The sequence below is a fragment of the Trachymyrmex cornetzi genome, unplaced genomic scaffold, assembly GCF_001594075.2.
Source record: "Trachymyrmex cornetzi isolate Tcor2-1 unplaced genomic scaffold, Tcor1.1 scaffold11, whole genome shotgun sequence".
Lineage (NCBI taxonomy): Eukaryota > Metazoa > Arthropoda > Insecta > Hymenoptera > Formicidae > Trachymyrmex > Trachymyrmex cornetzi.
In genome coordinates this window covers 1,140,049-1,154,206 of record NW_017295653.1, presented here as the reverse complement: position 1 = coordinate 1,154,206, position 14,158 = coordinate 1,140,049, and the positions used below count along the sequence as shown (strand labels likewise).

General features: G+C 29.7%; 1 protein-coding gene across 2 annotated transcripts in view; it reads left to right on the top strand.

The window, feature by feature from the left end:
* The first annotated feature begins 3,972 nt into the window (after positions 1 to 3,972).
* The window catches only part of LOC108763044 (otoferlin), a 41,467-nt gene continuing 31,281 nt past the window's right edge, over positions 3,973 to 14,158 (top strand). For both annotated transcript variants that reach the window (XM_018510352.1, XM_018510344.1), the window contains exons 1-2: positions 3,973 to 4,453; positions 10,475 to 10,533. In XM_018510352.1, the coding sequence (XP_018365854.1) occupies positions 4,375 to 4,453; positions 10,475 to 10,533 (138 nt within the window). In that variant the 5' untranslated portion in view covers positions 3,973 to 4,374. The remainder of the gene's footprint in view (positions 4,454 to 10,474; positions 10,534 to 14,158) is intronic.

The window sequence follows — 14,158 nt, the reverse complement described above, 5'->3', positions numbered from 1 at the left end:
TATTGATATGAATTACTAAATATAAATCTGCTTCCGGTTCTTTCTGGAGAGTTCTATTATAAATTATTACGATAATTATTTTTTTCTTTTCTGTCTTATTTCTATATATTTCGTTTTTAATTACATAAAACATTACGTCTGCGATTAAGTTATATACCTTATTTTTTTTTAGCATCTACTAATAAAACGTAATTATGCAACGAGGTTAATTATACAAACCTACTTACATTGATGATGACGCGATAATGAATGGTCTCCACTGTCGCTGGCATATGTAAAGTAAAATTTATAGTCAACGATTAACAGAAATTTATGAGCTTACATAAAATTTTCCAATGGATTTGCATTTAAAAAAATATTACAGAAATCACAGAAAAAAGTAGATATATCTTATTCAATTAATTTATGTTAATAAAAGCTCTTTCAAAAAACAAAGAAGAGAAGAACATTCTGTTACGCAATGTTAAATAAAAATTTATTTTGTTAGAAAATTCTGTTAGTTTAATTTTCTGTTACTAAAAAATTCAACAGATTTATTTAGAATATCTGTTTTTTAGTAAGTAGATATTTTTTCTTGGCAAATTTACCATCATGAATTTTATTGCTATGATTAAAAATGTTATTAATATTAGAATTACTATAATTATTATTCAGTTATTAAGTATAAAATATTTAAAAGCTGTTTTTTAAGTTATTATTCAAATTTACTATTATTAAAGTTTTAGCGTTCAAGTATTTCACATTCAATCTACACGACTATAATATACGAGAAGATATGCCATAACGTCATCTATATCGTTGGATATAGATTAATTATAGCAAAAAGTAATCAAACCGCGTTGCATAGAAACATAATTTAAACAGGATTTAGGGCTCAATTGCAGCATAAGAAAGGAAGGATAAAGCAACAGTTGCTAGTTCCATGTAATATGAAGGGATGGCGCTGAGAAATCCCAGCCAACCTTCATTCCATTATTGATCCATCCCACTGCATTCCTTTCGGAAAACAGATCACTAGCCGTCGGTCGACATACAGCACGAGGTCATTTCCTCTTCTGTCTTGATTTTGCTTTGCCGTGACCCTATTATAGCAAAAAAATTTATTTGGAGTTATGCATGTGGCCGTGGTCGTGAGTCATGAGAGTTATTATCTGGCAATTTTACTTTCCATTTGTTAAGCTTCCTCACGCAACTAAAGGAAATGTCAACCATAGTTTTTTCCCTTGTGATCTCGAGAAGGCGATTCCTATTAACAGATTTTATCAGAAATGTTGACGTAACCATACACATTTCTACACGTGCGAAGTCTCTTAAATAAATTGTGAGAACGTTTACAATACATGCAATAGATATAAACAGAAAAGCGTAATTAGGCACCTGTTATAAATGTAACAGAATTATTTTAAGGAGAGTTACTATCTCATAATTGAGATATCGTGCAAATATAGGTATTATTAGAGATAACATTTATTTAACATAAAAGAGTACAAAGGTCGAAACAGTTAGTCCTAGACTCTGATAATTTTTATATAAAAACTTCAAAAAGAATTAAAAGATTTTTAAGATATCTTTGAAAGACGAAAATGTCTTTTTATTCTTCAAACAATTATATTATTTAAAAATAAGTGTTAAAAAGATTAAACAAATTAAATTAAAATTTTAAGAAATTAAAAATCTATTTAATTTGTTAAAAACTAAGATTGTTAAAGACTGAATATTTCAAACTCTTAGAGAAGTTTTAAGCGTATGATAATTTTACCATCTAAGAGTTCAAAGAATTAATGACTTGAGAGATTAAAAATGTGAAAGAAACTGAGAACAATACGTGTTTTTGAGAAAAGTTAAAGATGTAATTTATGATCGTAAAAATAAATGTGAAAAGTCAGAAACAGGGTCCGAATAAAAATGCTAATAGATCACTATAATTACATCCGGCGATATTGCACGTCGACACATGTTGTACGCTGCTGCATTTGAAAATTCTCATCTGATTTTTATTTGAAATTTGATTTGATTTTGAGAGAAATAGTTTCTGGTGTGTTGAATAAATTTAGCATTTCGCAATTACGATGATTGCGAAATGTTAAATTTATTGTAGATAATATTGTTACAAGACCATCATTAATTTTAATTTTAATAAACATCTGTTTACTTTTAGATTTTTGTTTATCGTTTTAATCAAAAGATTCGATAAAGTACCTGCACAAAGATTTAAAAAACTTAAAGATAAAGTTTCATGAAATTAAAACAAAAAATTTGTATTATTTAAATTTAAATTTTTAAGAGGAAAAATTTTCAAAGTGAATTGTGGCGATATGATTTTGCTGGAAACAGGTACAATGGACACAAACAACATTGCATGGATTTTTTAATTATGCAAATTATAATATGATTGGAATTTCATGGAACAAAGACAGAAATAATTTCGTTAACTTTCTCTTACCAATCTTTAGTAAGTATATTGTATACTAAAACTTTTTCAATATATTGCAAAGATCTTTTAATAGTTATGCTGTCGCGACCTACTTTCTTTGGTACGTAATATATCAGTTTACACCCGTTTATCGGGCAGGTTTTGGCTTATAAATCTTAAAAGATCCTATAATGATAAACGATTGTAGTAATCCGTTTGATCTTTCACATTTGTAGTCTGTCTTATGTAAAAAATATATTTTTCATCATATCATAAAAATTGAAATTACATTTATAAATTTACGCAAATATAACGATAATTAAATTTTAAATACATTTTTTTATGTTGAACCAAAAATATTGTATATTTCTAATTTAATTTTTAGAGATATAAAATATATATATAATAAAAAAAATGTATATATATATATACATATATATTTGTAACAGAAAAGATAAATTGCCAGTCAAGAGATATTTGAAAAATAGAAAAAATAGAAAATAATATTGTATAAATTGATTGTAAAAATTCTAATGCATTTTATATTTAATAAAATGTTTTTCTTCTTAATGTTTCTTTTATATTTTTCTATATTTTTTATGAATTGCGTCGTAAAACAGCGCATTTACTTTAATATTTAGATTTTTACGGTGGTAAAGTATAAAGAGAACAATCCTCTCTTAATATTACAGAAAAGATATTTTACATATTGATATCATACCTCTATTAGGCATCTTTGAAATTTTAACGTTCAACGATTTGGAATCTTTTTTTAATAAAGAGAGAATATATATACATATGACGTTTTAAGGGAAGATTTTTATATGTGCGTAAGTATATGTGCACGTGCGTGTATGAATATTTTTACATTTAATTTTATGTACATGGACTCTATATTTATATAATTATTTATATAATTTCATTATTAATACTTATTTAAAATTTTTTATGTAATATATTATATTATATATGTAGAATAGATAAGAATTAAACAAGTTCTATCAGATATTTTTAATTTGTACTCTCTTACAAAATGTCAGATTCATATTTTAATATCTCAATAAATTCCTATTCCATTTTATTGTATAGCAAAAATACTCAGTGAACGTCAGAAAAGTTCTAAAAGTTGTCTTTAAAATGTAATGTCTTAAATTTTTAAACGTCCTTTCGAATTTTCAATGTGTTGTTTAGATACCTCTTCTTCTGAAATTCAGGAGAACGTTTATTCGTATTTTTTTATTCATTGTATAGACAGTCGCGTCTCGATTCTACGAGCTCGTCGCATCGTTTCTGTTTTCGCGCCACGTTGCGAATGCACCTGTCGATTAACTCATCGGCGATTCAGTTTGACAAGATACGAGAGGCGTACGTCACTCATTAACGACGCTCGGCGTAATGGTGAACGCCGGTTCCAACGGGGTAGTGATGACGATGAAAGCCGGCTCCGACGGCCACCACACACCGTCGAGGGCGCGTGCGCCCATTATTCCCCCGGTGCAAACTCACGGGGGTTGTTTAAGGCGCGAATTCTCGCAGGACGGAGAGCAGTCGACGAGACAGCCTCCAGGAGGCACGTTCGCGCCACCGAAATCGTACTTTTCCGTCAAGAGGTGACTGAAACTCGACATATCTCAGGACTCGCGATTCAGGATTGCTCCTTGTACCCTTGACCCCGCCTGGCTGGGCGACACACCTGGTTCGATAACGTACGCAGCAACGGAAAGGGATTCCAGGCAGTTCCACAGATTTTCCGTGTCTCATTGACTGTCTCCAGACTTGACTTGCAACTGGAGCAAAGAGCCACGAACGCATTTTGTGACCCAAAAATGATATCGATGAATGAAATAACCGATATTGTGGATGACACAATGAGAGCTCGTACATCCATTAAAGATTAAACGAGAGAAGGACCTGGCCCTATTTAGGGATTCCTATAATTACTGCTCATCAGAGAAGCGAAAATGTCGCTCGTCGTTATCCTGAAGAACATTCAGGGCCTTAAGTGCAAGGGCGAGAAGGTTGCAAAGGTCGACTTTCGAGGTATGCTAGCATATAACTCAAAATTTATTAAATCGCTGACATTCACCATGGGAAATATAGTTTTTTTTTCTAAAAGCAATTTGATCAACACAATTTTTCGCGTACAAAGTACTTTTTCCAAATAAATCGCTATTTAGAGTGAAAAAAAGCAATTTGTCATCTGCAAAATTAACTTCAGTAAAATGTTCTTTTTTTGAAAAATCATCGAATAGTCCAATACTTTTTAATCGTTTACAAATTAAAAATGATTAGGATGTTACTAGTTTTTCTTAGTTTTTAATCTAAATATATATTTATATTCATTTAATTCTTTTATCTTTAATACTTTTAATTATTTTATTTTATTCATTTATTATACTTACCAATATCGCAGCATTTTCCTTTTTTGAAAAAGAAAAGAAAAGAAATTATTAGAAGTAATGTACAGAACTGTTTTCTTTTAATTACACTATTAATAACTATTCTTGATGCATGATATTCAATACATAATTACCATTGGATCTCTATTATCTGAATATTCTCGATATTGTCACCTTATTATTATGCAAATTCCATAGTATAATATGCACATGTTTGTCACGTGCTTGGATGCGTATATCTGCACGTACGCATCCTTTATCGACGTATACATAATAATATTTCGAACGATTGATTGTATCGCAGATTTGTATCCTTGTTACAAGATAATCATCGAATTTCCAACGCTCCGGATTAATCTCCCTAATTTTCAAGTTAACTAGTCGTAGTCGTATGCTATATGCGCCAATAATTTTCCAATAATCGATGAATGTGAATTAATCGAAATTTTTCGATGATAGAAACATCGACGAATTACAAAAGATGCTCGTTCCTCTCTGCGATTTTTTAAAAGTACGCTTTTTTGTTTCCACATTGCAAAAAATCTAGAAATAAAAGAATAAATTTAACGTTTCTAAAATCACGGTACGCATTACGTCACTAATCCTCTCAGGATTTAAAAAATATAAATTGTGCGTTTTATTTATATGAATATTAGTAATGCTTATAGCTGGAAATAAACATTTTGTAACAGAAAGAGTAGAATTGGATAGAATAAAGCATAAATAATTATTATATTTGATTGTTTAAGTAAAAAATTTACTTTTAACATCATAATTATTCTTATCATCATGGACAGGAATGTTAGTAACACAACAACACTTCTCTCGCACGGTAATGATTTTCTGATGTATTATAATTAACGGAACTGAACGAAAATTTAATTAATACGAGGCGTTAACATGTTTGCAGAAATGTTTGTCGGATGTTTACGTCAGACGCAAATAACATGGAGCCTGTTTCAGTATACGCTTTCTCAGATTTTCTTGAGATTTCCTATATTTCTCAGATATGTTTAAGAGATAGCTCTTTCTTCAATCTTTTATTTGCTGTTACTTCGTGATCTTATTGCCGTGAGGCTGCATGTGCAGCTAGGGAAAATTCAGACGCAGCAAACGAGAAACGCATGCCCTAGAGCCTAAGTTCTATAGGGGGAGCGTAACGTTTCATTTAATCATACCTGCCCCAGTTTGTGCGGGCGTGCTGTATCGAAGTCCGGCAGACGATCTTTAGCTACGGTGCGCGTCGCTAGTAAAAAGCGTATAGCGGTGTCCAGCATCCATTACCCATACGTGCAATTCTGTGAAATGAGAAATTAGATAGATTACGTGAGATACAAAATCGTTTTGCATAATCTACTAATTCGTAATACGAAGTTCCTTGTAACACGGTTATATTACTCGCCGGCTTCTGCGGATTATCAACATCTGTTAGCATTATTATTAATCGAAAGCATCTACTGTTGGAATTATGACATTGATCGCAACGTAAATTACGATTAATCCACTATTAAATGCGGGCAGTAGAGAATTTAACAAGAAATGTGCGAGGTTTCAGAAGATCTCTGAGAGAAATCCAAAGTCTGGGATTTCTCTGTAAAAGTATCTGCAAATAAACATTTTCGCCCCATTGTAATAATTAATTCTATATTTTTAGAACTCAATCAAAGAAATATTTAAATAATGAAATAGCGGGAATGTTTCTTCTATTATTTAATTATGAATAAACATTTGGTCTGAGAATTAAAAATAAAATGTCAGAGTATGTTCTCGACTTTTAGGTAATGTAAATATGTTACAAAAGAAATGCTTGAATAAAAAAAACACATTTTTTAAATTACTGACTTAGAGGAAATAACATTTGTTTCTATTATAATGAAATTTAACAGATACCTCGGGCTCAAGTTACTTTCATTTTCTTCGTGATCATTCGTTGCATTGTAAAAACTTCTCATAGCATGAAAATGAAAATATGAAAAAAAAAAATTATTCAATGTATCTTTCAATATTTTTATTATAAAGTATAATAACATTCTGAATTATTAATAGCTAAATGAAAAATTCATTTTATACAAAAATAAAAGTATTTAGATATATTTAAAAGTATTTTTATATTTTAATACATATTATTATGATTAATATGCTCAAAATCGAAAACACATCGACAGTGAATACACATTACTCTTTGGCAAATCCACTTAATATCATGAAATCGACATGTTAATAGAATTCATAAACGCAGTATATTACGTTGAATTACATATTATGTATATTGCAGCAGAGAGAGAGAGAGAGAGAGAGAGAGAGAGAGAGAGAGGGAGGGAGAGAGACATATTAAACTTGACCAAATAAGTGTAAATTGATTTGACAAATGAATGATTTTGCTTTGACGTAATAAGCTAACTGTAGAAATAACAATTTATTTCGAATATTGGCCGTCCAAGTCTATCATATTTTTTCAGGTTACGTTTTTGCAAATTGTAAATGGCTTTTTTCTAACTCTCCTAAACTCATCAATATATTTTATGTGTAATGTAGAGAAAATATGAATATTATGTAAACGGGAAACTAATCAATTCACCGTCGATTATGTCATGATGATAAATACGATAAAATTTTGCGTTTTTGCAATTATAGGTTAAAATTAATTAATAATAATTGCTTAATTATCGTACAGAAAGATAATTTGCATTTCTATCGTATTGTTAAAATACAATACTAGCGAATAATGGTGTATACTTAAAACTTTCTACATATATTATGCGGTCGTAACTGACACCGATTATATTAAAGAACAATTCACTGTGACAATGCTGGTGTATGAGCAGCGTATTGTGTTGAGATCTTTTATAAATTTACATAGCAATCGCGCGCGTTTATGACGTTATTGTTAGAATAGACATCGATCGTTCGAGCGGTTAAAGTGCCCACTACTAAGCAATTTGCAAATATCCTCAAGAGCAAATCGATAACTGCATTCATTATGCAAACAGAACGCAATATTTATGCATTCACAGCCAGATCGCCTTCTTTCTTGGGAATGCTGTACAGCTATTTCTGTATAACATTTATCTACTATTCACACGCAAAGGTGGCGTCTGGCATCTAATTATTCAGATTATTGATATGACAAGATATTTACAATTCCTTTTGCATAAAATTATGTATAGGTAGTACTGATGGCTGACGGTAATGAATTCGTATGTGCATTAGTGCAATAATATTTATGTAACAATACAAACATTGCGTTCTAATTATCATGAATGTGCACACATTTTATAGGTATGTTATGCCTACAACTGAGATCAAGAAAATTAGACGATATAGTTTGCTAATTTTCAAATTTTAACTAAATAAGGCAACACAATGATTTTTAATTTAGAATTCATGATTATTTATTAATAACTATGTTTTTATATTTTTACGATAATTATTAATATTATTAACAATAACCAATGAATAATAATTAAACAATAAGAGTATTTAATTATTAAAGACTCCTTTAATTAATAATTAATAATAACAATATGAAACGAAGAGCCATAAGAGTCAGTGCTAGAACTTAATTGCGCAAATTTTAACAATTTCATAAAAAATGTTTTTTAACATTTAAAAATGTAAAACATTTTTTATTAAATTGGTAAAATTTGCGCAATTGAGATCTAGCGCTAATTTCTATGGCCCTTCGTTTTATATTGTTAATTTTATTAAATTGCATATTTTTTTTTATGGCATTTACTTAATAACTTCACTACTAATTTATCATTACTATATATGTGTAAATCATTTAAATAATATATTGCATTAATTAATTAATTATATTTTTATGTAACAATGAATTAGCTTTATTCTATAAAACATATGATAAAATTAAGGAAAAATAGTTTCATTGCACTCTCTCTCTCTCTCTCTCTCTCTCTCTCTCTCTCTCTCTCAGTTTCTACTCAAATTTTAATAATTTTATTTTTACCTTCAATTTTTTTAAAATTCTTTAAAAATGTTTATAAAAATGTAACTGTATGCATTTTAAATGGCACTAAACATTTTTAATGCATTTGTTGAAAAAACTGACGACCATCTTGTTCTGTTTTCAATAAAACAAACATTGAGGTGTCATGGAAAAAAATGTGAAAATAGAGAGATTGCCACGTGTATTCGTGTACTCTGATTTCATTGAGCGTTAACGAACGAATGCTCGTGTCTTTCTTCGATTGCATATGAGCCGCGCGTGGTTGATCATATAAAACATCTTATTTATTGTTTAAAACTTTGTATCTCTGTACTTTTCATTGGTAAATCGGATAACAATTTCGTTATTTTGTTAGTTAAACTTTGCTACAAATATAGCACACTGCTCGCAACCAACATTTCGCCTCCAGTAAACAGATTGAAGATAATTGCGGGATTTTCACATGAGATAAGTTATTATAAATGAAATAATCAGATATATGCTCTTCTAATATGATATACATACAGAATCGTTTGTATTATAGAAATGTAAAACGCGACAATGTATCTAGTCCATAATATTTAATATATTATTCCGCCGATACAAATTAAATTATTATTATTGTTTTAATTCAAGTAATTGTCGATTAATTCGCGGTTAAACTGCGAATACAACTAGGGCACGTCACTCAAAGCTAGCCCACTTTTTACATATCTAACAGAAGCATCTAAAAAAGTCGCACGGAATTTTGTTTAGAAATGAATAAATGACCAGCAAGCATAAAAAGATTGTACGATATTTTTTTCTTTTCAGTATAGAATTACATGTTTTATAAAAAAAAATATGACCACTTATTGCTGGGGGGGGGGGGGGTAATATCTTTTTGGAATACTGTATAGACCTCATAAACAGCAAATTGTTTTTATGATATTATCCTTAACAGACTTTGTATCGCAATGCGATTTTATTGTATTGTATAGGTACCTAGCATTCCGAGAATTCTACAAAAGCAAAATGGTAGTAAGGTATTTACTGTTGTTCAGGAATAAAGGCACTTTGTATTCCAGCTATCCCAGAGATATATCTCTGTTCTATGTTCTGAAGCTAAAGCCTGAAACGTTCTCTTTTCCGCTTTATAAATTTGCAGCAGTGCTTCTGACGTAAAGCCGCAAAATGTAATTTTAATTTGCCCCAAAGTGCCGTTATTAACCGGCGAACTTGTGAACAGCTTTCGAATTTAAAATGGAAGCTGACGTAACCACGCACGATTAATAAATATTCCCTTGAGCTTAGAAACGAATGTGTAAAATTATTTATATATATCAAATCTACCAATCTTTTGTTATACAGAAACATTATAAATCTATATTACTCTAATTATATGCAAAATAACTATTTTTGTAAATTGTTTTTATTAAAAAATAATATTAAAACTAAACGTGAATATATTTATAAAATTAATTTCTATATTAATTTCTTTTACTTAACAAACTTGTACTTTAATTTTATTTCTATTTTCTTATATTTTTTCTTTAACTAGTTAATTTTAGATTATGTTTTATATTGTTATCTCGAGAGTACATCCGAAACTTTTAATATAAATGCTGCATAGCACTCTAGTGTATGTTATAAAATTTTTATGTACATAGTGATAAAACTCGCGGAATATTAACATATATAAATTATTTAGCACATATTTTTTCTTATCTGTTGCAGAAGTATCGCATTATTCATCGGTGCTCGAGGAGAGTGGAGATGTTATTGAGATTGAACAGGTAAAGTTTCTCCTTTCCTTTATAAAATGTTTGTACTTTTATACAACACGAACACTAGATCTACAATAAGTTTAGCGAAATCTCGAGAATATGTTTTTGTATGTAACAGTAAGTTTGCGCTTCAACAAAGCGTAGGCGCGGCAAACAAGGACGCGTTTAATATGAGGATTATGTTAAGTTTTTTGCAAACTATTGGATTTACAAACTTGATCCAATTCTGGTGGAAAGCTATCTTATTCTCTCCACTTCGGGCAAATCCGTTTTAATATATATTCCGTTTTAGTATATAAGGAATTTAGTATATCCGGAGCACCATAAACCACACAAATTTAATTTTCAAAAATACTTTTAAATATAAGATTTTTTATAATAATAAGATTCTTATTGTAAGATTTTTTGGTCTTATTTCTTATATATAATTAATTAGTTAGGTATATAAACTATATTCTACTAGCGCATATATCATTTTATTTTGCTCCGTTTTATCATAAGTATTAATGGATCCGTGACACTTCAATCACTCTTGTAGAAAATGGTGAAAAATATAATCCAAAACACAAATGATAGATGATTACTTGTAGCGTAATAAAATGAGAAGAGAATAAAGATGCATAGGATACTTGCTCGTTCAATATGTGTATCTTTCACTACAAAAATAATAGTAAAATATTTGTAAAAGGTTAAAAAGTTAATTTTCCATTACAAAAATTATTAAGCGGCACGTATTCCTGAGGTATCGAAATTTAATCATTGCCATCTGGAGCATGTGAAACAAAGTGACAATCGTATCTCCATATATTTATATTAATCTAAATTCTGGATTACTTTGAACAGTCGATAGTACATCTTGTTCTGATCTTCCTTATATTAAATAAAGTAATAAATGGATCTTTATAAAATATGTATTATTTCGATAAAGAAATTAAAAAATATATAAATACTAATTATAGTAAAATAAAATATTATATTATAAAAAAGAACATTTGTTTGGTATAAATTTTTGGTATAATAAATTTAAATATAAAAATCTAAAAATTAAAAGTATTTTTAAAAAACAAGCATATTGCCTTAATAATAAACATGACAGAACAAAAAATTATTTTCTTTCTCTTCAATATTTCCGATTTTTTGTTCTAAACACAATGATGTTGGCAGAATTTGCGTAACACACAAAAAACACACCAGGATTTTTAATAATTCCAGGTGTAATAATAAATTGGGATGGTTTTTGGCTCATTTCACCCCAATTTACTAAAAATTCTGGGTAAAATTTTAGAAAATTAGCGATCTCATCGTTTTTAATAATCTTGACACATATGTTGTTAAGAAGATTCCTTTCAACTTAATTTTCGACTTAATAAATATTTATTTAGTAAGTAACTATTGTTATCTATCCAATAAATACGTTGTGTTTATTAATAATTCCATTAGGATTATGTAATATAACATAATCTACTACACACCAAATATCATTATTCTTGAATGAATAAATAAGGATGATGATCGCACAAATGGAGTGCGATCTCAAGACGACGACGTGACCAAGCATAACTCTGAGCTCGTAAAGATTTGCGAAAGGTAAACAATAAGGTTATAGTTTCCAGCGGTTGTAATTGCTACTTCTGTTAATTTTAGAAAATTGTGTTTCCGTAAATTAAAGAGAATCCCAATGAGAGTCTCATCATAACTTTACTCAGAAGTTTCTCAATTTGCATCGCAAATTAGCTTTAAAATATAAATTGTACAATAGCAACCTGTAAGATTTTCATAGTCTGGTCAAAAGACGCTAAATTAATGAACTCACGATGAACGTAGAAGTGTAGCATGTTGATTATCCTTTTTCTCGATATACAAGGTGCGACTTCAATATTGTATGCACGTAATTGTTATTACATTGTGGCGAACCGTTCAACTTTTATGTCACGACCGAAGTGAAGATACAATAGCAGAATCGATTCCACATATTAGCCGTATATGACAACCATGAAAAATGCAGTGAATGTTTAGGATCTGAAAACTTGTCATGCATCGATCACTGTATATCGCCATATTACAAACATTTTTCGCCATAAGAACGATTGCCTCGTCATATCGTACGAACGTATTTAATTGGAAAATGTAATTACGCAACAATTCATGACAGTCCATACAATTCAATACCGTTGTTTTCCGTGACAACTGCAATTGTTTACATGGCAAATGTTTACATGGCAATGCTTTTCATGACAAATTTAATCAGTTTACGAGAAAATATGTATACCGTTGTTTCATTGTTTGCAATAACTCGTCAATAGTCTGTAAGTGCACAATGGCAATGTAACACTTTGTCTTTCTGTCTTCTCGTGAAATGGAAATTTCAATGTATGTCCTCGTGATGTATGCGAAATGTGGAGTTGTTTCGAAAAGGGCAAGCTTTGATATTTTTAGCGAGCACATTATGTACGTGGGATGTTATAAATTCTATACCAAAAATATAAAATATTGATCTAGTTTATCGCATTCGACGATTGTACACAGATGAGGAAGTTACTTAATCGAAGCCACGATTCAATGACGTCGACGTGAACCAATCCATTACGACATTCTCGCGTTAGAGAAGCTTATCTGACAGCGAGTTGACTAACCGTGGATGTATCGTTCCTCGTAAACACGATCCAGGAAGGAAATAAACGCTTTGCAATATCCTGATAACCTGAACAACGGAAATACGATGTAACTAATGAACGCATAAAATTTGCATAAATGATAGAAGGATTATACCCATAAATTCGAGGGTCGCGATTTTATAATGCTTTCAACATAATTAAGTACCTCAATCTGTTTCATAAGACTCGACTGGTGAGATAAAACATAAGCAAATTGAAATGAATTGTGCAAGAAATTCGTGCCTTCGACATGGAATACTCAATATTGATTTCTGGGATTAGTTTTTAAACTTTCATGTTCTCTTCTAATGAATGAAACGTAAATTATTAATAGTTAATGTTGCAACAAAACAGGAAAAGAGTATTATTAATATTTTTTCATTTTATGTAAAAAAAGAAACTTTCTTTTTCTTTTTATTTTTATAAAAATTAAAATAAGTCCGTGAAAGAAACGATAGAAAAAATTGCAAAGAATGCTAATTCAGATTTAAATAATTAAAAATTTACTTTGTAAAAAGGATTTTTTTAAGGAAAAAAATTCCTTTCTCCAATTTATCAATCTTCTAAAAATAATATCAAATGCAAAACACGAATGGCTTTCTGTGAAAGATAGGTGTGAAAAGAATTCTGTGAAATTAAATTCCTATTCTTTGAATCCATGAAATAGTTCGGCATTTTTTGCATTTTTCCGTTTCTATTGTTAACGCGTGGTGAATAACAATATTGGCAAACGTGGAACATAAAGGAAAAATTTTTTTTATTAAATTCTGATTCCTGCATTCTAAAAAATGAAAGCAATTCTTGAATCTCAGAAATTTAGCAACGATAAAGAAACTTTTTTAATATTCCATTCCATAAGATTACATTGAGATATTTCTCTGATTTTCTAAGGAATTCATAACTTGATCTTCACCGACTATTTTTAAACCCTATCGACTCTGTTTAATTAATCTGTTTTTCTTCGCAGAAAAGATGGCAAA